The sequence below is a fragment of the Scyliorhinus torazame genome, chromosome 1, assembly GCF_047496885.1.
Source record: "Scyliorhinus torazame isolate Kashiwa2021f chromosome 1, sScyTor2.1, whole genome shotgun sequence".
In the NCBI taxonomy this organism is placed as follows: domain Eukaryota; kingdom Metazoa; phylum Chordata; class Chondrichthyes; order Carcharhiniformes; family Scyliorhinidae; genus Scyliorhinus; species Scyliorhinus torazame.
In genome coordinates this window covers 327,818,619-327,842,720 of record NC_092707.1, presented here as the reverse complement: position 1 = coordinate 327,842,720, position 24,102 = coordinate 327,818,619, and the positions used below count along the sequence as shown (strand labels likewise).

Here is a 24,102-nt window from a genome sequence, read left to right as displayed (position 1 = left end):
TATGATCATTGCTCGAGGGGCTTCCGCTGCGCCAGGGACCCGGGTTCAATTCCAGCCTTGGGTCACTGTCTGTGTGGAGTTTGCACTTTCTCCCCGTGCCTCCGTGGGTTTCCTCCGGGTGCTCTGGTTTCCTCCTACAGTCCAAAGATGTGCAGGTTAATTTGCCCCTTAGTGTCTCAAGGTGTGTAGGTTAGGTTAAAGGGCTATTGGGATAGGGAGGGGAGTGGGCTTGGGTGGTGTGCTCTTTCACAGGGTTGATGCAGACTTGATGAGCCGAATGGCCTCCTTCTGTACTGTAAGGATTCTATTCTATGAGCACATCATACAGATATTGAAGGCTTCTTGTTCATGTGAAAGAGCAACTGGTGACTTGATAAAGCAAAAAGAAGAAGCTTCAGTGGTCCAATAAATGAATGTAATAATAATCTTTATTGCCACAAGTAGACTCACATTAACATTGTTACTGTGAAAAACCCTAGTTGCCACATTCCGGCGCCTGTTCGGGTACACGGCGGAAGAATTCAGAATGTCCGATTCACCTAACAAGTACATCTTTCGACTTGTGGGAGGAAACCGGAGCACCCGGAGGAAACCCACGCAGTCACGTGCAGACTCCACGCAGGCAGAGACCCAAGCCGGGAATTGAACCAGGGACCCTGGCGCTGTGAATCAACTGTGCTAACTACTGTGCTACCGTGCTGAATGTATGGTTCTGCGTGTGTTATCAGTGGGTCCTGATGAAGTGCTAACCTGAAGTATTAATATAATATTCTCTTTAATATTCAAGCCGTTTGGTGAATCAGCATATCTAGCTCACTTTATCAGCATGAAAGTGCCTCTAAATACTTTCTGTGAAGAAGGATAACACTGTTGATTGGCAAAAGGAAAATGGTGAATTTGGAGTAAATGAAAGGCACAGTCAAAGAAAAGGGTTTGGAAAAAGTTTCTGAACACAGAAGAGAGACGGGGACAAAAAAAGTGAGAATGGGCAGCGGCATCATAGCTAAACAAGTCGTCACTGACATTGAATGGAAGGGACATGGAGAAGACAGGTGCTAGAGGAGCTAAAACATTAGGCACGAGAAAATCACCAGAATGTGGGTGCAAGGCCATGGAGGGATTTGAATACAAGGAAGAAAACTTTGAAGTCAACTTGTTGGGACTTATAGATCCAGTGAAGCTTCTAAAGGCTAGGTTGGATGGGTGAGCTGGACTTTGTGCAAGCGAGATTGGAGGCAGTTGTATTTTGGATGCATTTAAATAGGTAGGTTGGTTAGAATTGCATTAGACAAATTAAACCTGAAGGTGATGAAAGCATAGACAAGAGAAAAGTAGTTCATATTGAAGGCAGAGAGGTGGCACAATGGTTAGCACTGCTGCCTCACAGCACCAGCGACCTGGGTTCAATACTGACTTTGACTGTGTTGAGTTTGTACGTTCTCCCTGTGTCTATGTGGGTTTCCTCTGGGTGCTCCGGTTTCCTCACACAGTCCAAAGATGTACGTGGATACAGTGGGGGAATGGTGCCGAGATAGAAAGTTCTTTCGGAGGGTTGGTGCATACATGAGGGGCCGAATGACTCCCTTCTGCACTGATTCTATGATAATGTTGAACAGTACAATGAGATTCTGCATCTTTTTACTCAGACAGAGCTGGCAGCTGGGGAGTTGAAACTAGGAGCAGTCCAAAAATTTGAGCCGTTGTTTTGACAATATTAAGCAATAGAAAATGTTGGCTTATTCGGGATTGCATGTGCATGAGAAGTGTAAGAAGTAGCACCATTTTTGCAATCAGTGAACGAAGCTATCAGCTTCCGTGCAATATTTCAGCTCTTACTTCCAAATTGTCAAGGCATAGTGTGTTGATGCTGGGAGGTGACCAGAGGCGGGCCAAGAACTGGCTTTGGGGGGCAGCAAGGCAAACATTTTGAAGTTAATGTAATGCCTGACTTGAGACAGGCATGAGCAGAACCAGCAGAAAGCACTAACAAGAAGGTGGACTGGAGAAGAGGGTGGAATGGTCACTTTACAGCCTTTTCTGCATTTATTTTAGATTTCCAGTGCTGATGGTATATCAGCTAATATTTTACACATTTTCCCCAATATTTGCTCTGGTCTACTATGTTTAATATGTGCAATGCATTGAATTCAATCTTTAATTTAGCATATGGGGAGACAGTGGCACAGTAGTATTGTCACTGAGTAGTAATCCAGAGACCCAGGGTAACGCTCTCGGGACCGGTGTTTGAATCCCACTGAGACAGACGGTGAAATTTGAGTTCAATTAAAAAATTTGGAATTAAAAGTCTCATGCCGAACCATTGTGGATTGTCATAAACACCCATCTAGTTCACTAATGTCCTTACCTGGTCTGGCTTATGTGTTACTCCAGACCCACAGCAATGTGCCCTCTGAAATGTCCCAGCAAATCACTCAGTTCAACGGCAATTAGGGATGGGCAACAAATGCTGACCCAGCCAGTGACACCCAAATCCCCCGAGCGAATAGAAAAAATACAACATTTAGAAGTTCTTTGAGTGCAGTATAGCAGAAAAATATCTCCACTTTGTCCCAATTAGAAAACTAAATACAAGCAACTCAATTAAATTGGAAAAACTAAAGCGGGAAAAAGGAAATCAACTGTGGAAAACAAAATGATCAAATATTAGAACAGATAAGATTACGTAAATCCTCTTAAATTTATTAGAGAGGATTATTCCCAAATCTCTGACTTTACCAACCTACTTTTTGTTGCTTCACGTAACTATTTACGTTAATCCGGTTAAAAGCTGAAGGAAAACTTAATACATTGAAAACAAGAATTCAACCTCTACATCAACTTGATTCTAGAAAACCACAACCCTTCACCTTCTGGTCTGGGAGGCAACTGATAACATCTGCCTAATGAATCATGTCCCAAATTCGTGCTGATGAAACCAGCTAAAGATGATTAATTCCCTGTGTGTGTGTGTGAATTGTGCATTAATCTTTGAATTGTTGCCTGCCCCATCATACTCCGACTGCAAGTTCAGCCCCCCCCCCCCCCCATTCCTTCTACCCAAGGTTGCGCAACATTGTTCGCTGCATACGAAGCTTATTGTGGAAATCGGCTTAGACAGTCTCTATGGCAACTGCCAATAATAATAGGAAGAGTGAGGGCTTCGCCAGTGAATCATCTTCGCGATGGTAAAACGGAGGCAACAAGTCCTGAGCAAGAGGGATCTATCTCACTGTACTCTTCCCCGAGCTGGTCCTCCCATTAGGCTCACACCCAGCATCCCAACTCAGCGGGGCCAGCGGGGATCAGGTTGCATGTCCTGGCGTCTCAGCACTTTTTAAACGTGAAGGACTCCTCCACCTGCTCTGAATACAGAGACTCGGCTCTGAGCGAGAGTAAGTGATGCACTTTTGCAATGTTTGCAGTGTTACTGCTTGTGGATCCAGCTGCCCTGTCTGCAAAAATTGCTGCCAATTGTAAATGATGTAGGCTTTTGTTTTGTCTGCTTCCATTTAAAATTGAGGTCTATCCGTTGGTGTCACGACAGAAGGGAGAGAGAAAACAATTAGTAAAATAAACCGAATCAGACGATTCTTATCAAGCAATATTCATTATCCATAATAGGATCATTTATTTTTGTCTAATAATGACTCTATTGTAGCTAATATGTTCGTCAAGGTAGTGAATTTCTCATATGTTTCGGATAGCTTTTGCAAGTGTGGCCACAGCCATCAAAGGGGCAGACCACATTTGATTTAGTTAACAGTAGAGGTGGTAAACATTTATCGAATATTATTTGAAACAGAAATGTGAAACAGCTACTGGGATTCTAGATTTAGATAATGCAATGGGATGAAGCAGTGAGAACTTGACAAATCCGTGAATGGATAAAATGACAGGAATGGTGGGAGTTCAAAAAATAATTTAACCTGGTACAGACCAATTTGAACCCCATGAGGGGTAAGGCAGCCATGGATGACTAAAGTAGTAAGTGTAAATGTCGTCACAGTACCACAGGCTGCATTATTGAGAGAGAGCTGACTGGTGGTGGTTTAACCTGAGGGCCACCACACCTCAGGCGAGGGGCAAGGTTGAGGAGGCAGACCTTCATGATTAACCTCAGACCGGTACAGGGATTGAACCCGCGCTGTTGGCATCGCTCCACATCACGAACCAACCACCCAGCCAACTGAGCTAACCAACCCCCCAACACTAAAGTGGTAACATTAAATTGAGGGGGCAAAAATGCACAAATGCAAAACGACAACACAGATCCTATCGTATGGGAAAGATAGAAGGGGTAAAAATGGATAACAAGAGCTACAAAAAAAGGGTTATGGAAAGAAAATTGCAAGGGATAACCAAATCAATGCAACATATTTTCCAATTTTGTGTCATCTGCAAACTTTAAAAAATGTCCTGTATACCCAAATCTGGGTCATTAAGATATATCAAAAGAATAATGGTCCGAGCAATAAAGCAGAGAGAACACTAAGAGTACTGATTCATCAGTTGTCAGAGGGCAGAAGGTGATAGTCAGCAGAATATTTCCTTGCCCAGGTTTGACCCAGTGTCATGAGACTCCATGGATCTGTTGAGGTGATAGCAGACATCTCATAGAATTTACAGTGCAGAAGGAGGCCATTCAGCCCATCGAGTCTGCACCGGCTCTTGGAAAGAGTACCCTACTTAAGCCCACACCTCCACCCCATCCCTGTAATCCAGTAACCCCACCTAACCTAAGGGGCAATTTAGCATGGCCAATCCACCTAACCTACACATCTTTGGACTGTGGGAGGAAACCGGAGCACCTGGAGAAAACCCACACAGAAACGGGGAGAATGTGCAGACTCCGCACAGACAGTGACCCAAGCCGGGAATCGCACCTGGGACCCTGGAACTGTGCCAACCACTGTGCTACTGTGCTGCCTAGGTCTCTCAGGGCTTCCAACAGTACACCACTGTGCTGCCGCTAGCTCTCGATGTGTGGTGATGAAGGAGTCTGGGACCTTTGTTGGAGATAAAATTCTGTTATTATGACATAGTCAGGCTGTTGTCTAATCTGTGGGATACATGTCCTAATATTTTTTTTAAATTTAGAGTACCCAATTCATTTTTTCCAATTAAGGGGTAATGTTCAATCTACCTACCTTGCACATCTTTAGGTTGTGGGGGCGAAACCCACGCAAACACGGGGAGAATGTGCAAACTCCACACGGACAGTGACCCAGAGCCGAGATCGAACCTGGGACCTCGACGCCGTGAGGCTGCAGTGCTACCACTGCGCCACCGTGCTGCCCTTACTTGTCCTATTATTGGCACAAGTCTCCAGATGTTAGTGAAGATGACTTTGCAGGGTCAACTGGGCAGGGTGTGGCTTTATCAATTCCTAAATTGATTTTGAGTGGTCCATCTAGATTAGACTCTTGTTCAACTTTTGGCAGTGGTTTGATACAACTGAGCGGCTAGCTAAACCATTTCAGGGGGGGCGTTAAGAGTCAGCCATATCATTGTGGCTCTGGATATAGGTGGTAGGTTTTTGCAACAGTCTTGCTATCTTCATGATGATCTCTACTGTGATTATCTTTTATTCCAGATTTATTAATTAATTTAATTTAAATTCCCCCAGCTGCCATGATGAATTTGGTACTCATGTCTCTGGAGCATTATTCTGGGTGTCTCGATTACTCATACAGTAACATTACTACTATGCTACCTTCCTATGTATTCACATAAGAGAGTATTGCATCCAATTCCTAAACAAGCACTTCAAATTCCATCAAGAACAGTTACTGAACCTTTATTTATCGTAGTTGCGTCTTCCGGTGATGGGGATGTGCTGAATAGTCGCACATCAGGTGGCTCTCCTCCTCCGAACTTGAAAATAGGCTCATTTTACCCAAAATATCCCATTAAAACAGGGAAAGAAAGTATCCCCTCATCCTAGCTACTAACACTACAAGAGAGGATCCCGACAACAGTAACTCCAGAGGCTGTAAGGAGACGAGAAACGGGAGAAACCAGGAGAAACAAGCGGCCGAGACGGCAGACGTGCGAGGCGACGAAGCGCCAGCCACACCAGAGCGAGAAGGACCATCAAAGCATTCGAAAAAGCCTCAACAGACCAGAGCGACAGGATTGCCACCCTGGAGTCGGAAATAACGAGGTCGGTGGCGATGCAGGGGAGCATGAAGGGGAAAATAGAGGACCAAGAGAACCAGTCACGGCACCAAAACATAAGAATAGTGGACCTGCCAGAAGTGAGCGAGGGCAGAGACTTCATGGACTATGTGGTCCAGATGCTGGGAAATCTGGTGGGAAGGGACACCTTCCCCAACCCACCAGAAGTAGACAGAGCTCAAAGGTCGCTTCAACCAAAACTCCAGGCTCGAGAGCAGCCGAGGGCGATAACACCAATAGGGGAACAGTCAGGGGAGTAAATGGAGGTAGGGCAGCAAGGGGGGAGCAGGAACAGGAGGGGGGAGAGGGCAAGGAGGGGGAAGAATCATAGGGGAAACAGAGGGACAAGGGCAGTAAGGGCATTAGGCTGGCTACAATAAACCACACGTTTACTTGGAGCACATAGGCGCCGCAAGCAGCCACTTTGGAGGGTCCCCAAACAAAGGGAAACCCGGAGCGCAGAGGCTCACCCACATGGCATACACACAGTTGTCGGCCATGTTAGATGGCCCTTGGACAAAGGAAAACCCCAGAGCGCAGGGGCCCAGCCTCATGGTGTGAACAGTGACCGTGACCATTTTCATGGCCCCCTAACCAAGGGAAACCCTGTAGTGCAGGGGCACATCCAAGGTAAGTATGGTTGATCCTGCGGGCGGGGGGGGTCAAAAAACCCGTATCAGGATAGTCACATAGAACGTCAGAGAACCCAACGGCCCAGTGAAAAGATCCAGAATCTTCGCCCACCTGCAAAGTATGAAAGCTGATATAGTCTTCCTCCAAGAGACACACCTGAGGGAGAAGGGCTAAGCCCTTCGGGTAAGGAAGGGCTGGGTGGGACAGACCTACCATTCCTGTTCCGGAACAAGAGCCTGGGGGTAGCCATACTGCTAAATAAGAGGATGATGTTTACTGTGATGAGGACGGTTACAGACCCAGGTTACAGGCGGTTGCAGACTCATGGTCAACGGTGTCCTGGACGGGGCACCAGATGTCCTGGTGAACGTGTAAGTACCCAACTGAGATGACGCAAAGTTCGTTAAGAAGACTAATGCGGAAATCCCCGATGTCGACACACACCGACTTGTCATTGGGGGGTCTTTAACTGCATACAGGACCCACGAACTGACAGGTCAAACCCCAAACCAGGGAGGCCCTCTAATACGGAATATTCATGGAGCAGATGGGGGCAGTGGATCCATGGCTGTTCACCCACCCAAGGGAGAAGGAGTTACTCTTCTTCTCCCAGGTACATAACATATACACCAAGATTGACTATTTTGTAGTGGGGAAATCAGTGCTTCCAGGGATAGTAAGAGCGGAATACTTCGCGATCGTAATCTTCGACCATGCTCAACATTACATGGATGTGAGGTTGGAGACGGGCAGTGCCCAACACTCCCCATGGAGGTTGGACATGGCCCGCCTGGCCGATATAGCTTGCTTCGAGAAAATATCACAGGCCATAGACGAGTATATTACTAATAACCGCAACGGGGAGGTCTCACCCTCCACACTCTGGGAGGTGCTGAAGGCTGTGATCAGGGGGTAAATTATTGCTTACAAAGCACAAAGAGATAGGGAAGAGAGTGCAGCTAGGCAACAGCTTATCAACTCTATACTGGAAGTAGACCAGTGATACTTTGCGGCCCAACTGTAGAGCTCGTGGTGGAGAAGAAGAAGCCTCAAATGGACTTTGACCTGCTCTCCATGAGTAAAGCAGCGCACCAAATCCACCAGGCACGGGGCACCCTGTACAAACACGGAGACAAAGCCAACCGCCTGCTGGTTCACCAGCTGAAAAAGCAGACATCCACAAGGGAAATAACCCAGATTAGAGATAGCAAATGCAACTTAGAAGTGAAGCCGGTTAAGGTCAACGAGGCATTCAAGGCCTTCTACCTGGGGCTGTACACCTCCGAGGCCCCAGTAGGGGACTTGATGAATGAACAGTTCCTCAATGGACGGGACATGCCAGTTGTGAGGGAGGATAGGAAACAGGCACTGGAAGTACCACTAGAACTGGGAGAAGTCATGAAGAGTATTAACTCTATGCAGGCAGGGAAGGCGCTGGGACCACATGGATGCCCAAGGACATCTACAAAGCATTTGCGGCAGCACTGGTCCTGCACCTGTGGGAGATGTTCACAGACTCGCTGGCAAGGGGCACACTGCCACCTTTGCTAGCACAAGCTTCAATCTCGCTGATACCCAAAAAGGACAAAGACGCAACAGAATGCAGGTCCTGTGAACCCATTCCGCTGCTAAACATAAATGCAAAAATTCTGGCCCGAGGCACGGCTGCCCGCTATCCCCGCTGCTGCTCACCCTCGCGATCGAACCACTAGCGATTGCACTCAGAGCGGCAAGGAACTGGAAGGGGATCAGAGGAGGAGGCAGAGATTACAGAGTCTTGCTCTATGTGGATGAGCTGCTCCTCTGTATCGCAGACCCACAAAGCAGCATGGAGGGAATCATGGTGCTCGTGAAAGAGTTTGGAACCTTCTCGGGCTACAAACTCAACCTGAACAAAAGTGAGATCTTCCCAGTGAATCGCAAGGGGGAAGAGCAGAGCTGGAGGGAATGCCATTTGAATAAGCCCAAAACAAATTCCGCCACCTGGGGATCCAAATTGCCATGACTGGACACGGATCCACAAATGGAACCTGACCAGCCTGACGGAGGAAGATAAAAAGGACCTCCAGAGATGGGATACCATCCCACATTCCATGGCAGGGAGGGTGCAGATGATCAAAATGAATGTACTGCCCAGGGTCTTCGTCCTGTTCAGATCCATACCGATTTACGTCCCCAAGGCCTTTTTCAACTCAGTGGAAAATTGATCAGAGTGTTTGTGTGTGTGGGGTGGTGGTGGTGGTGGTGGGGGGGGGGGGGGGGGGGGAGGAGAAACCCAGGATCCCCTAAAGAGTCCTGCAAAGATCGAGAAGCATGGGGGGCCTAGTCCTCCCAAACCTGCAATATTACCACTGGGCAGCAACAGCAGAAAGAGTAATGGGATAGATAAAGGAGCCAGAAGCTGAATGGGTGAGAATGGAGGAGGGCTCCTGCAGTGGGACCTCCCTCCGTGCCCTGGTCATGACAGCACTTCCATCCCCACTGACCAGACACTCAACAAGCCCAGTGGTGATAGCAACACTCCGGTCGTGGAATCAACTACAACAGCACTTCGGTCTAACTGAGATGTCCATTAAGGCCCCCATCTGCAACAACCACAGGCTCGCGCCAGCCAAAATGCATGCCACCTTCAAAAGGTGGAGGCAGGATGGGGGAACATTGACAGTTAGGGACTTCTACTCAGACAACAGACTGACAACACTAGAGGACAGAGAGGCTCCAACTGACCGGGGAAACAAAACGGGGGAAACAGGTTCTTCCCGAAGGTGGAGGACAAATGCGAACGGTGATAAGGAGGCCCAGCCAACCACGGCCACATGTTCTGGTCATGCCCCAGACTTGTCGGGTTCTGGACTGCCTTCTTCGAGGCAATGTCCAAGGTGGTGGGGATGAGGTTGGAGCCGTGCCCGGGTGAGACAGTCTTTGGGGTATCAGAGCAGCCAGAACCCCTTATGGGGAAGAGGGCCAATGCCCTTGCCTGTGCCTCCCGAAACACCTGCTGGAAAATCCTGCTCGGCTGGAGATCAGCAGCACCACCTAAAGCTGCAGACTGGCTGGCCGACCCATCGGGATTTCTCCAAATGGAGAAAATTAAAGTCGCCATCCGGGGGTCAGAAGAGGGTGGAAGCCATTCACCCAGTTATTCCAAGACCTGTTTGTAGCCAACAGCCAATAAGCCAGAGTGAGGGGGTGCCACAGAAGAACCACAGACACAAACAGAAACAGAGTGGGGGTGGGGGGGGGGGGGGAAGGGGGGAGCAGGGGGGTGGAGGGAGGAGCACAGAACCCAACCATACCTAATACAAAACAGTATACGTTGCACCATGCCACCCCAACGAGTCCAGGTTGGAAGACCCAATGAGCAAAGAAGGCACTCCAGATAACAGGAAGAGGAGGGGGATCAGGAGAGAAGAGGGGGAGTCAGGAGCAGGGGACCTAACCAAAACTAGGCACTTGCTGAGTAATATAATTTGTAACTGATGTATGTAGTGAATGGTAACCAATGTATACAGTTTGTGTGTATGTTCATCTTTGCATTGTATAAAAAGACAAAACTCTAATAAAAACATTTTTTAAAATTACCACGTTTGTCTTCAGTGGTTGAGCTTGAAAAGGTAAAGAATTCTAATACCAAAGAGAAAATGCTGGAAAATTTCAGCAGGTCTGGCAGCATCTGTAGGGAGAGAAAAGAGTGAACGTTTCGAATCCAGGTGACCCTTTGTCAAAGCTAACAGACAGAGAAAGTCGGAAGTATTTATACTGTGGAGTAAGAATGAAAGATGAGTCATAGCCACAGAAACCCAGGGAAATAGGGTGCTAATAGCCACAGAAACCAAGGGAAAAAAAGGCAGTCCCCAGAGAGAACAAAAGATGTGAGGCCAAACAGCAGAGAAACTAACATCAGAGGGTAAACTGTGACAGCACGGTAGCACAAGTGGATAGCACTGTGGCTTCACAGCGCCAGGGTCCCAGGTTCGATTCCCTACTGGGTCACTGTGCGGAGTCTGCACATTCCCCGTGTCTGCGTGGGTTTCCTCCGGGTGCTCCGGTTTCCTCCCACAGTCCAAAGACGTGCAGGTTAGGTTGATTGGCCATGATAAATTGCCCTTCGTGACCAAAAAGGTTAGGAGGGGTTATTGGCTTACGGGGATAGGGTGGAAGTGAGGGCTTAAGTGGGTCAGTGCCGACTCGATGGGCCGAATGACCTCCTTCTATGGGAGGGGAAGGGGGAAGCAAAGGGAGGAAAGGGGGGGGGGGTTAATATATATTAAGAAAGACAAGAAAGAAATGGTAAAAGACATTTAAAATGAAATGGGATGAAAACAAATGGGTCGAGGTGGGGTAGAGCTAATCATCTGAAGGTGTTGAATTCGATGTTTCCCTGGGTTTCTGTGGCTGTGTCTCATCTTTCATTCTCACTCCACAGTATAAATATTTCCCACTTTGTCTGTTAGCTTTAACAAAGAGTCACTGGACTCGAAACGTTAGCTCTTTTCTCTCCCTACAGATGCTGCCAGACCTGCTGAGATTTTCCAGCATTTTCTCTTTCGTTTCAGATTCCAGCATCCGCAGTAATTTGCTTTTATAAAGAATTCTAATATGTCTTTAAGGGAGAATTGTTCAGATCACTAAATTTTCTTTCATGTACTTTCAGAAAACAGCATCATCAGTGAACAATGTCAATCGCTTCCTGGTTTAGATGGAATGAGTCTTATCAAAGATACTCCCAGAGGAATCCCACAGATGTGATCATTGAAACCCTCATGATGGAACTTAGCTGGCAGCTGAAACAAGCTGAGAAGGTGCAGCGAGAGCGAGAAGATGAGTATAGGAGGATAAAGACAGGCGTAGACTACAACTGGCTCATCAGTCATCCCAAAAACAGCTATGAGGTGTCCCCAGGGGAGAGGCTAGAACTTGAGGAAGCTTGTTCCAAAATCCACCCTTCTTACTGTGGACCTGTGGTACTCAGGTAATGTCGCTGCAATCTGACATTTAGTTTGTACATGGCTAACATGGGTCTTTCTACCTATCAACAAATTTGATTCAGGAGTCTTAAAAAGGAGCTAACATCGGAATAATTGGATACTTTGGAAAGAAGATATGGTCAATCACTCAATATTTCTGTGCATGAAGCTGCATTTCATATTATTGGCTCATGGGATACATGGTGTACTGTAATGCTTTGGAGACTGGAGCTCCAACAGCATCTTTTTGTTCAATACTGAGCTGCAGTTATCTTTATTGTGATGTCTTATCGATTCACTCTCCTAAGTTTCAAAGGCCTTTGTGATGGTGAAACTTGCTACTTGCAAGCTGTGTGTATGCTGTCCAGCAGTCATAATGAACTGTGACAGCTCAGGTGAAAATGTACTGTCTCCAGTCACTTTTAGCGATATGCAGCATTGGTAGAAAGAGGCAGAATCTTGGAGTATGCGCAAATGAAAGCTGATAGACTTAAAGAAACAAAGCTGCACGGAAACCCACCATAGCTGGTTGGATCCTACTCCACATATGCATATTGAGACAGTTGGAGAATTAGACTGAGCAGGAAAACTGCTCCAGCTCTCCCACCAATTTAAAGACAGCCAGAATTATCAGGATGAAAGAGTCAAGAAACATCCGGGGCGGGATTCTCCGCTTGCCGACGGCAAAAGTGCGAAATGCGATTGGCCGGAGAATCGGTTCCGACGCCAAAACCGCGGGCGCTGATTTGACGGCAAATCACGATTCTCTGTCACCTCGACAGCGGCGACAATGCATACCGGACGCATGTACAGTGAACACCATTTGCATATTATTAGGGGGCCCGACCTGGTATTCTCCGTGGCCTCCGCAATTCTCCTCCTCTGATGGGCTGAGTTCTTGATGGGGCAGTTCACTTGTGCTTTTAAAAATTGTGAAACCGGCGAGGTGGCTGCTGAGGGAGAGAGATGGCGTGGGACACAGAGAGGCACGACCATGGGCCGCTGGGCCGGACACTGGCTGGGCTGGGGGTGTCTTGCCAGGGCTTGGGAATGTGGGGGGGAAGTGGAGGGAGCAGGCTGAGTGGCCAGGGCGACTCCCCCACGGGACTGGGGCAGTGCCCTGGCACGGACCACCATTACCGCCGCCATCTTGCTGTGCACCCACTGAGCACCCACCTTGGCCCCTGGTTATAAAGAGTGACACTGGCCATATGTGTGCCCGCCACCCCCCCCCCCCCCCCCCGCACACCACCCTCTACCACCCCCCCACCTGGTCACCACCCACCAGCGGCCCACCCAGGTCAACACCCACATTGGCCCCTATGGGAGCCGCGATGCATACCCATGGTGAGGGCAGTGCGGACGGTATCCCTGGCATGAGGGATGGGCACCAGGCCCAGAGGCCCCCACGGTGCCAGCCACCGATAGGGCAAAGGGTGCAGGGATGGGGGTGGGGGTTGGGGAGGGACATGTGAATGCAGAGCCCACAGTGCCAACTGGTGCTGCCATGTAGCCCAGTGGAGCTGGTTGGGCACGGGGGTATGCACCATGCTAGCATGTTGGCCTTTCACCCCCTGCAGACAATGGATATTGGAATTCAACCAGCAATGCTGGCCTTCCTGCTAGTCGCACCGCGGCTGTACAAGCGGGCGCTGCTTGAGGAGGAGGAGGAAGCTGCAGCAGCGGAGCGTGCCTCAGAGGAACAGGAGGCAGCCACCCAGGTTAGAGAGCCGGCTGCCCAACAGCCTGAGGGGGAGGAGGTGCCAAGGAGGCGCCACATGATGCCTCGTGTGTACCGGAGCCGCCTGTCATTTGACCGGGCATGCCGTCGAAGACTCTGGTTGAGCAGAGAGACAGTGCGACATATCTGCCAGATCATGGCGTGTTGCCAATTCACACCGGAGATGCCAATAATGTTGCACTTTTTAACTGGATACTGATATGACAATTATGAATGATGATATTGCTTTTCAGAGACGCCAGGTATCAAATGATACCACCACAAGGTTTTACCGGATATCGATCAAAGGACCACACAACCAGTTGGTTAGTTCAAGTTCAATGACAGTTTATTTACAAACAAGAATTACTTCGACATGCAACATAAAACACTACAAGCTAAATTACACCTAACATTACAACAACCTGTACTTAATTTCAGGCTTTATGCAGAGGAACAAGGCCTTTGTTCGGATCTTGCGTGGCTGGGTCAGGAGAAGTGACTTTGTTTCTGCTGGGCTCATCCGTCTGGTAGCGATCGTTGGTCTTGAACTTGTCTTCTGGTCGTGATGCTACACTTGGTTTTAGGCGTAGGTCGGGGCCAAGAGAGACCGAGCGCCGGAGCCAAGAGAGACTGAACACATGGCGGGGTTCTGCACTCTTGGGCGGTCCTTAGCTTTGGACCCAATAATTCGGCAGGCTTCAATTACTGCCTTCGATTTTGGTCAATAAAGGGGCGGGTGCCTTGATGGCGGGGCGTGTCCTGAGCGGTCATTGACCTTGGCTTTTTGGGCTCCCTGAGCAAAGAGGTGGCGCTGATGAGTCTGTTTCTGTATCTATTACCTGAGTACAGGTCTTTTGTGCTGGGGAAATGGGCCATTAGAATGCAAAGTAGCTGGAGGTTTCAATAGCGTCTAGTTTTCTGAGTTGCCAATATACATAAGCTCTGGGCGTCTGAGTCCTGGGTTTACCATATTTCCCATGGTCCTTTGCAGGTGGCCATATTTCCAGGGATCCTTTGTAAGTGGCCATCCCAGATGGCTACATCCCGTCCTTTTGATCCTGAACGCGAAGCGTGGTGGATCGCACTGTTGATCCTCATCCGTCCTTGGTGTGCCGGTTACCCTTGGTCAAGGACAGGTTCTACACTACTCTGTCCTATGCTTTTGGAGCATTTACCTAATTTTATCAACATATCATAAATTCATAAACTCTAAGGGGCCACTATAAAACATTTAATAATTACACATTTAATTTATTTACACAAGGGAACCTCTAACTATCATTACCTAAGCGACTCTCATTCTGCTGGCAAATATCAAAAGGGAACTTATGTGCAATACAAACATTTTTAAGACATAAGCAGCAGCATCACATCTCTACTTAATCTAATACAGTCATAGAAGAAGTACAATCTTTTTATTTTGTCAGTGAAAAAGGTTTAAAAGGTTTGTAGGGTTTGTTGGATTCCAAGGAAAGGAGCTCGGAGTGTGTATATTGGGGAGCGGGAGGCTCTCCTTCGCCATTTGCGGAGTCTAAGTGTCTCAACGACACTGCAGAGTATTGCTATTACCAAGCGGGCTTCTACTGTATCGGAGAGGGAATACCACTTTACACTGTTTTCGCACCATGTGGGGGTGGTGAGGTGTGGTGTCCGGGCTAGGGGTCTCATATTGTATGGTCATGTCCGGGGCCGGTGTGGGGTGGGGTACAAAGGCTGTCAACGCGCACAGTTGTAGGAGTCCAGCGATGATCATAATGGAGGTCATCAGTCCTGTCTTCATCTTGTCTTTTTGTTCTTCGTATATTCCTAAGGGTGAAAGCATAATATCTGTTATTATCATTGGTTAACATCTCGTTTTGTTTGTCTTTCTCTCTTCAACTTCAATTACCCATTAGAATCGTCACCACGTGAGACTCCCTCATTTAAAAAAAAAAATAACCATTTTAGAGACAAGACATCCGAAAAAAAAAATTCTGTTTAAGTGCAAGGAACCCGCAACTTGTGGTCGATGCGGTGAGTGGGCGGACATTTTCACCGTCCAGGGTCCAGAGGTAGTTCACGTATAGCAGCAAATGTGTAACAACCAAGTGTGTTAAACATGTAAATGGAAGTTGGGGTAGTGACCAAAGAGTCGCGGAAGGTGAAGAGTTGAGTGTCACGCTCTGGCAAAAGGCATTCTTTAAACCACACAAAAGAGCAGGTAAGGGGAGACAAAGACCCGTCAAGGACAGTAAGGAGTGTAAAAAAAACCATTCCAGATTACTTGAAGTGATCGAAGCATGAGGTGCGTGTGGGCCGCGGCAGGGCAAGAATGGGTTGGATTCCCCGGGTAGGGTGGTGATCAGTGTCGTTGCTCCACTACCCAAGCTTGGCTGACCGGATGCATTGGGGGTCCTCAGGCAGGGAGGGGATTAGTGCCATTACTCCCTACCTGGGTGACCGAATGAGCGGAAAGAATTTGTAACAAATGGGATCCAACAATTTGTTCCTTTAACAGTAATTGGGCAGTAAATGGCGTCAGAAGAGTAACCATGACTGTGTGAAAAGATTTTGTAACTGGCCGACATTAATTAAAACCATGTAGCAATAAGAAAGAAAGAAAGAAAGAAAGCGGGCAGGTTCCATCAGGAAATAGGACACCGTAATTGACATGTGGTTCCTTTTTCTCATCATCTGGAAAACTCAGGGTTCCGTATCAAAAAGCGTTGCGAAATGGGAGTCAGACTCTGAGTCATCACCATCTCCCAGTTGCCAAACTCGTGTCTGTCATTTCTGTGCCGTGGCCACGTGGGCCGTCGTGGGATCCGAATCGTCATTCCTTACTAATCAACAAGAGTTGTCGCGGTGCCAATGGGGGAGGGTTCATTTGTCATGAGGGGCGGTAGCTGCAAATGGCAAATTTCCATTGTCGGGCAGTGGTGGTGGCTCTGGCTGTGGCAGTGAAAGGGGATACAGGGGGCCAAACATGTCCTGGCCATGGTTCCAGGGGCTGTCGCTGTCGTCCGAATCAAGCTCAAGGTGGAAAGGCGTACCTGTGGCCGGAGACAAGGTCGGGTCTGTGGGCGTGGACGTGCTGTCCTGGCTGGGGGGGGGGGGGGGCTGGTCTAAGTTGTCGATGGGCGGGGCGGAATCATCTGCCATTGCTAGGGAGACATGGTGGGAGTGGCTACATTGGGTTCCATAACTTTTAAGCTGGTTGATATGGAACTAATCTGTTTTTCCATTGGGGTATGTTATTTTGTACACAGAGGGGCTCACTTTATCTGAAATGGAGTATGGTCCTGCAAATTTAGGGGTGAGAAACGAACTGGGATTATACAGGGAAACCATCACTTGCTGACCAACTGTATACGCTGCTGGGTGGACTGTTTTATCAAAGCAGGCCTTACTCTGCTTTTTCCGAGCGCCTAGTCGGACAGCTGCAGCGAGCTGAGGTGCTTTAATATTTTCCGTGACTTGTTGGACTGCTTTTTCGTGGGTGAGGGCAGTGACTGTGGGGCTTGCCAAATCGAGACCTAATAAATATCCAGTTCCTTTCATGGGTCGTCCGGTCATGAGAGTGTGGGGGGTGAATCCTGTGGAACTTGATACTGTGTTCCTAATAAACATAAGGGCGAATGGGAGAACTGTGTCCCATGCTATTGCACCATTTTCCGAATAGTCGCTTTCAGGGTCCGATTCATACGTTCCACAATACCACTGGATTGGGGGTGATAAGCAATGTGGAATTTTTGTTTTATTCCAAAAATAGTGAGGGCATTCTGCGTCACTCTGACGGTGAAATGGGAATCTTGGTCTGATTCAATGCTGCGGGGGAGTCCCCAGCGTGTAAATATCTGCTGTGTTAAGATCTTGGCTGTTGCCTTGGCCGTTGTTTGTCCTGGAGGTAAATGCTTCCACCCATTTTGTGAAGGTGTCGATTACTACCAACACATATTTTAAACCATTTTTGCAGGGGGGGAGGGGACCAATGTAATCGAGCTGTAAATTCGTCCATGGGCCATTAACAGGTTGGGTATGTCTTAATTGTCCTTTCCTGGAGTACCATTCAGGATTATTCTGTGCTCAGATTAAACAATTCTCAACATAATGCTTGACGTCTGCTTTTAAATCAGGCCACCAGCACAAAGGTCTTAAGTGGGCAATGGTGGTTTCTATCCCCTGATGTCCGTGTCCGTCATGAAACTGGCAAATTATATGGTTTCTGTCCTGGGTGGGGACCACATAAATTCCATTCTTTAAAATTATATTGTCCTGTACCGTCAGTGAGTCCTTGAATTTGTCGTAGGGGGCTGGGTAGTTTCCGTCTAAAACTTGCTTAAGAGTGTTGTCTGCCTTTTGGGCCTGGGCTAAATCTTCAATATTGGTCTGTGAAACCTGGACTGCGTGTATCGGTTCATTCTCGGGGGGGTTGCCAAAAGTGACCTTGTCGTGATCCTGACTTGGCTAAGGCATCTGCCTTTACGTTACCGCGTGGGGAGGAACGATGATGGCTTCTGACTTTGATTATGCCATATGTGCAGTCTTTTGCTGTCTCAAGAATATGCTTCAATAATGGGGCTGAGGGTAGGGATTTACCATCAGCGGATATGAATCCTCTACATTCCCACAAGGGCAGGAATTCTGTAAAACTATTGCATACCTATAAACTGTCCGAATATATATCTGCGGGGGTCGGGAAAGAATCTGGGTGCTGCACTACATATGCTATTGCTGCTAATTCGGCTGCTTGTGATACTAGGTGGCCTGGCAATTTTAAAGATATTTCCTCTAATCCGCGTCCTTGCGCGTCTTCCACATAAATACCGCATCCTGTTATTGTTTTCCATTGTCAATGGTGGAGGAACCATCTACATACATTTTTAAAGAGTTATCCGTGGTTGGGGGATTCTGTGTTTTACTGCGTGCTCGTGTGGATAGTGATTTCGGAATAAAGGGTCCTGTGTGGTGTTGGGCTGCGATGATCTGGCACTCATGTGGGGTTCCTTCATACTGCAGGTTGTCCGCTAAAAATGTGTGGGTCTTTGTCCGTTTAACTGTGATGTCCCTTCCTTGTAATAACAGTGTCCAGCAAGCTGCTCTAATCTCGCTGACTGAACCGCCCTTTCACCTACCATCTAACAGTAGCTGCGTTGGGGTGTGCTCGGTTAAAATCATTACAGGGTTGAGGCCTGTGACATATGCAAAATACTGCACTGCCCAAAAACGGCGAGCAAGTGCCGTTCGCAGGCTGAAAATCCTTGTTGCACGGCATCCGAAACTCATGAGGCATAGGCTACGGGTCCTAAACGGTCATGTCTTTCCTGTAGGAGTACTGCAGAGAGGTTTCGGTCAGTGGTCGCTACTTCAATGGCGTTGGGAGAATGTGGGTCTGGTACCTGCAAAGCAGGGACAGTGCCTAGGGCGCGTTTTAATTCATCGATGGCGTCCGTGTGCTGAGGAAGCCATTCCCATGGGGTGTTCTTTTTAAGGAGCTCTGAGAGTGGGGCTGTTTTTGTGGCAAAACCATCTATATGGTTCCTACAATACCCAACTAATACTAAGAATTATCGGAGTGCAGTGACATTGTGGGGCAGGAGCAATTTAACTATTGATTCAATCCCTTTCTGTTCGATCTCTCTTTTCCCGTATGTGATAATGGTACCCAAGTAAAGGACCTTTTCTTTCAGGATCGGGCTTTTTTCGGGTTGACTTTGCATCCAATTGATTGTACGAAACCTAGCAATTCGGAAAGAAGCTTAACATGCTCTTCCTTTGTGTCCGTCTGTAGGAGTAAGCCGTCCACATACTGAATAAGGCATTCGGGTCGAGAAAATTTGGAAAGTCCGTTGGCCAATTGTCGGTGAAAGATGGAGGGGAGTTGTGGAAGCCTTGTGGGAGGCATGTCCACGTACACTGCTATCCTTGAAATGTGAACGCAAACTTGTATTGACAGGCCTTATCTAAGGGAATGGACCAAAAGCCATTGAAAATGTCCAGCACAGTAAAGTACTTAGCATGTATTCCCTGATTCAGCATGGTTTCGGGACTCGTGGCAACGGTGGGGGCTGCTAATTGGGTGACCTTGTTGAGCTCTCGGTAGTCAATAGTCAATCTCCATGAACCGTCGGGTTTCTTTACGGGCCAAATTGGGGCATTGTTTGTTCAGGCTACGGCCGAATTACTCCTTGATCTAGTAAGCTATTGATAACTTTTGCAATCTCACCCTCAGCTTGCTGTGGGAAACCACATTGCTTCTGGGGCTTGGGATCGGGACCTGTATATGTGACTGTTCCTGGAATTTTTCCACAATCGTGCTTGTGCTGGGTGAAGGATGCTTTATGTTTTCTTAGGACCTCTCCAATCGTCTTATCTGTACTAATGGCTTGCATATCAAACCAATAGTTGCCTATTGAGCAGATTCTATGTTCGTAGTCTCCTACTGTGAGCGTGGCGGGGGTTCTTGCTGACCTGGCCATTTTCCATACAAACTTATTCACGGGGTCAAAGGAAAGGTTGTGTGAGCTCAGAAGTCGATTCCTAAAATGTGCTCTGCTGTTTGGGGCAAGTCCACTAAAACAATGGGGTGCTTGGTGTTTATGTTGCCGATTTGAATATCTATGGGGGCCGTAATGTATCCCTGCTGTACATGTCCTGTAAATCCACTAAGAGTGATGGTGTCTGTGGTGGGCCATTTGTTGTGCTGAAACATTGTGGAGGAGTTTAAAGTGGTGCGGGACCCTCCTGTGTCCCAAAGGAACTCTACTGGGTGTCCCCGGACTGTGCCTGTGACTACTGGTCTGCCTGATTTGTCCCAGAGTGTGTCGCAGACCCAAGTTGGGGTGTCCAAATACCGTCAATCTGTGCTATTAATCACTGCATTATCTGATCAGGCGCTAATGCTATGTACGGACCTAACATTGTTCCTAGGTGGGGCGTTTGAGTGCTGGTTCCGTTGCTGGTTCGGGGGGGGCATTGCATTCGCGGGCGTAATGTCCCTTTTGTCCACAATTATAGCAACCTCGTGATGCCTGTACTCTGGGGTGCTGACCTTCATTTCTGCCCTCATTTACCCATGCGGGGTCCTGAGTAGTCCTGATTGGGTTCATATTCGCTTATGCCTTCTCCTGATCTGCCTTTCTATGTAGGGATCGTTCCCAAGCTTGGAGAGTCTCTTTAAAACCCAAACTTCATTATGTGTGACGTCTGTGGGGTCGTAATTTACACAGGCTTTTTGACCTGCTTCTGTGGCGTGGGAGACTAAAGTACGAGCCTATTTAGTTATGTTGTCGTTACCTAAGTTTGTGCGGTTCAATTCCCCAAATACCGCTTTAAGATGGATCCAAAGGCGACCTGCATATGCAGTCGGATATTCTCCCTTCTTTTGTCTACATCGGTTCAAACCTTCTACGGGATCTCCTCTTTTGTATCCAATTGTGTCTAAAATAGTTGCCTTCATCTGCTGGAGGCTTCCTCCTCCTACATTCTGGGGTTCTGGTAAAGCTGAGCTAACGGACGGGTCAAGGCTCATGACTATAAGCTTAACTTCCTCCGTACATAACTGTTTGCTGTCGTACTCTCTCAAAGAAATTATGCGGGTCTGCTGTGGGTTCAAATGGTTCAATTTTGACGCAGGCATCTCTCAGTTAGGTGATGGTTAGTGGGGCGGTATAAACAAAATCGGGCTCCTCGCGATCCTGTGACGTGCACTGTGTGGTGACTGGATTCATGGGGGTGTGTGCTGCCTGTGCAGTCGGTGGTGTGGGTGTTTTCCTTTTCGGGGCCTGGGGGGCTCTATTCTGATTTTCTGTATCCTCCAGATATCTATGGGCGGTTTCATTTAGTTCTTGCCAACTGGGTTGAGATTACATTCTCCTGATCTAAATTCGGTCCAAATGTATCTCTGAAGCCGTTTTGCACTGAAAGCAGTGACTTCAACCTTTCTATTTGTTGCTTACATTTGGCATGATCTGCTGTACTCTGTCTTTGTTCCGTTGTGGAACGATGGAGCGCTCGTAAAGCTGCATTCAAATCTGCGCATTGTTTCTTTAGCTGTTCCACCTGTTGTTCTGTCTCTTCTCGTACCAAAATTGCGCGCCAAAATTGCATACCAATATCTTGGTAGGCTTTATCGCACTGGGTCTGAAAGCTGCTAAGGTGAACTAAACAAGATTGGTGTGCCCGTTTGACACCAGCCATCTCTTTATCTTTAGCTGCCAACTGTTCCTGGAGTTGCTCATTAATTTTCTCACATTCTCTAAAGTTTCCCTCATTCTTCTCCTCTTTCTCAACTAGCTGTCTGCGGAGCGTCCTCACAACCTCCTCTGTGCCTCGCAATTGTGCCAAACAGGACATGATTGCCATCGGCTTACGAACTTTCACTGCATTCTTTTTATGTACCTCGGTTAGGTTGTCCCACCAGGTTTGTCCTATGCTCCGTGGACCTGACTCTTCATTTGACCAAAACTCGGACCAAAGGGGCCATCCTTTCCCCTTCAAATACTTTCTCAATTCATCTTCCCATATGGGGCACTGCTCTGCTCTACTGGTCGTTGCGACCTCGGGTTCCTGCGGGTTCATTAGGCGCTCCATTGCTTTGCTGCCATTGCTTCTATTATCTCTTTTCCTACCGTTAATTTGGACAGGGGGAATAAGGTGGCGATTCGAACAGCGGGTATGGCATAGGCTATTTTCTGGTTCACAAAACTCCCGATAGTTTTACGCAACAAAATCTAACGAGTTTACCTTACATCCCTGTTCGTACACATGCAAGTTAATATTCACTTCCGAATCTTGAAGGTTTGATCAATACGGGTCTTACACTTGTGGTTTATTTCACTTTTCTCAATTGGGTTTCGAATGCAAAGTTTTGTGGGTTCTCTCGGAGTGACAAAATCACTTCTAGGTCGAATCCCGTCAGATGTCGCCAATAATGTTGCCAATTCGCACCGGAGACGCCAATAATGTTGCCCTTTTTAACTGGATACTGATATGACAGTTATTAATGATGATATTGCTTTTCAGAGTCACCAGGTATCAAATGATACCACCACAAGGTTTTACCAGATATCGATCAAAGACCAAACAATCAGTTAGTTAGTTCAAGTGCAATGATAGTTTATTTACACACAAGAATTACTTCGACATGCAACATAAAACACTACAAGCTAAATTACTCCTAACACTACAACAACCTGTACTTAACTTCAGGCACCCGGCTTTATGCAGAGGAACAAGGCCTTTGTTCGGATCTTGCGTGGCTGGGTCTGGAGAAGTGACTTCGTTTCTGCTGGGCTCATCCGTCTGGTAGCGATCGTGGTCTTGAACTTGTCTTCTGGTCGTGATACACTTGGTTTCAGGCGTAGGTCGGGGCCAAGAGAGACCGAGCGCCAGGACCGAGACTGAACACATGGCAGTGCCTCTCTTTATCCTTCTGGGGTTTTGCGCTTTTTTGGGCGGTCCTTAGCTTTGAACCCAATAATTCAGCAGGCTTCAATGACTGCTTTCGATTTTGGCCAATAAAAGGGCGGGTGCCTTGATGTCGGAGTGGAAGGCCACACGACCTGTGTGCCAGGGCCAGTGCACACGGAATTCTTTGCTCGACTGAGGGGAGGGGAGTTGAAGCGGGGGAACTGGCCAGGGGCATGGACACCGCATCCCACACTCTCTCACTAGCCTCCCCTACTCCATTACCCACATGCAACTCCCATCCGTGATATATACCTGTGTGGTAAACCACTGTTGCACCTATATTAGGTGATGTATGGTAGGACCTGTACTACAGGTACGGCGGTAGTCCCTGTGTAAATATGTGTGTCCTCCGTGCAGCAGCCATTTCGCCAGCTGCAGTGGGAGGCCACACATCTTAGAGCAATAAAGTCCCAGTTGTATTCAACTCTCGTCTTTGTCCAATTGATCGTGCATCAATTTATTGCTCTAAGATTTTCAGAAGATGGACCTCCGTATCAAGCCGGATCGCCTGCAGCTGGATCTGCAATCAAGCGACGCCAAAAAGGACTTTCAGCACTGGCTAGCTTGTTTCGAGGCGTACATCAGGTCTGCACCAGTCCCTGTTCCGGAGGCTCAGAAAATACAGATACTGTACTCGAGGTTGAGCTCCAACGTCTTCCCGCCGATCCAGGATGCGGCAAACTACGATGAAGCCATGGCGCTACTTAAAGAAAATTACGCCCAGCGGATGAATACGCCCTTCGCCAGACACGTACTCGCCACTCGCTCTCAGCTCCCTGGTAAGTCCATAGAAAACGTCTGGCGGTCCCTAATCCCACTAGTCTGGGACTGTGACTGTCAGGCCGTTACGGCCATTGAGCATTCTAACCTCCTTATGCGGGACGGTTTTGTAACGGGGATTCGATCGGGCCTCGTATGCCAGCGACTTTTAGAAGGGGCCACGCTCGATCTCGCAGAGACAAAGAAGCAAATGACGGTCGCCTCGCGCAATATTCAGGCCTACGCCTCCAGCCGCGCAACCCACCCCTCCTACGCATCGTGGACCCCACAGACGGCTGCCCCAGCGGGGGCCTTACCCAGCCAATACGCCTGCGCCACGCGCCAGCCAGCTAACCCCAGGGGTCCCCCATGTTACGTTTGCAGCCAGCAAAA

General features: G+C 48.0%; 1 protein-coding gene across 3 annotated transcripts in view; it reads left to right on the top strand.

Annotated features, from left to right (window-relative positions):
• The window catches only part of rd3 (retinal degeneration 3, GUCY2D regulator), a 123,052-nt gene that overhangs the window by 78,958 nt on the left and 19,992 nt on the right, over positions 1-24,102 (top strand). For 2 of the 3 annotated variants that reach the window (XM_072508431.1, XM_072508422.1), the window contains exon 4: positions 11,465-11,782. In XM_072508431.1, coding sequence (XP_072364532.1) covers positions 11,487-11,782 — 296 coding nt within the window. In that variant the 5' untranslated portion in view covers positions 11,465-11,486. Of the gene's footprint in view, positions 1-3,200; positions 3,393-11,464; positions 11,783-24,102 lie in introns of those variants that run through there. The other variant, XM_072508441.1, reaches the window with a different exon arrangement.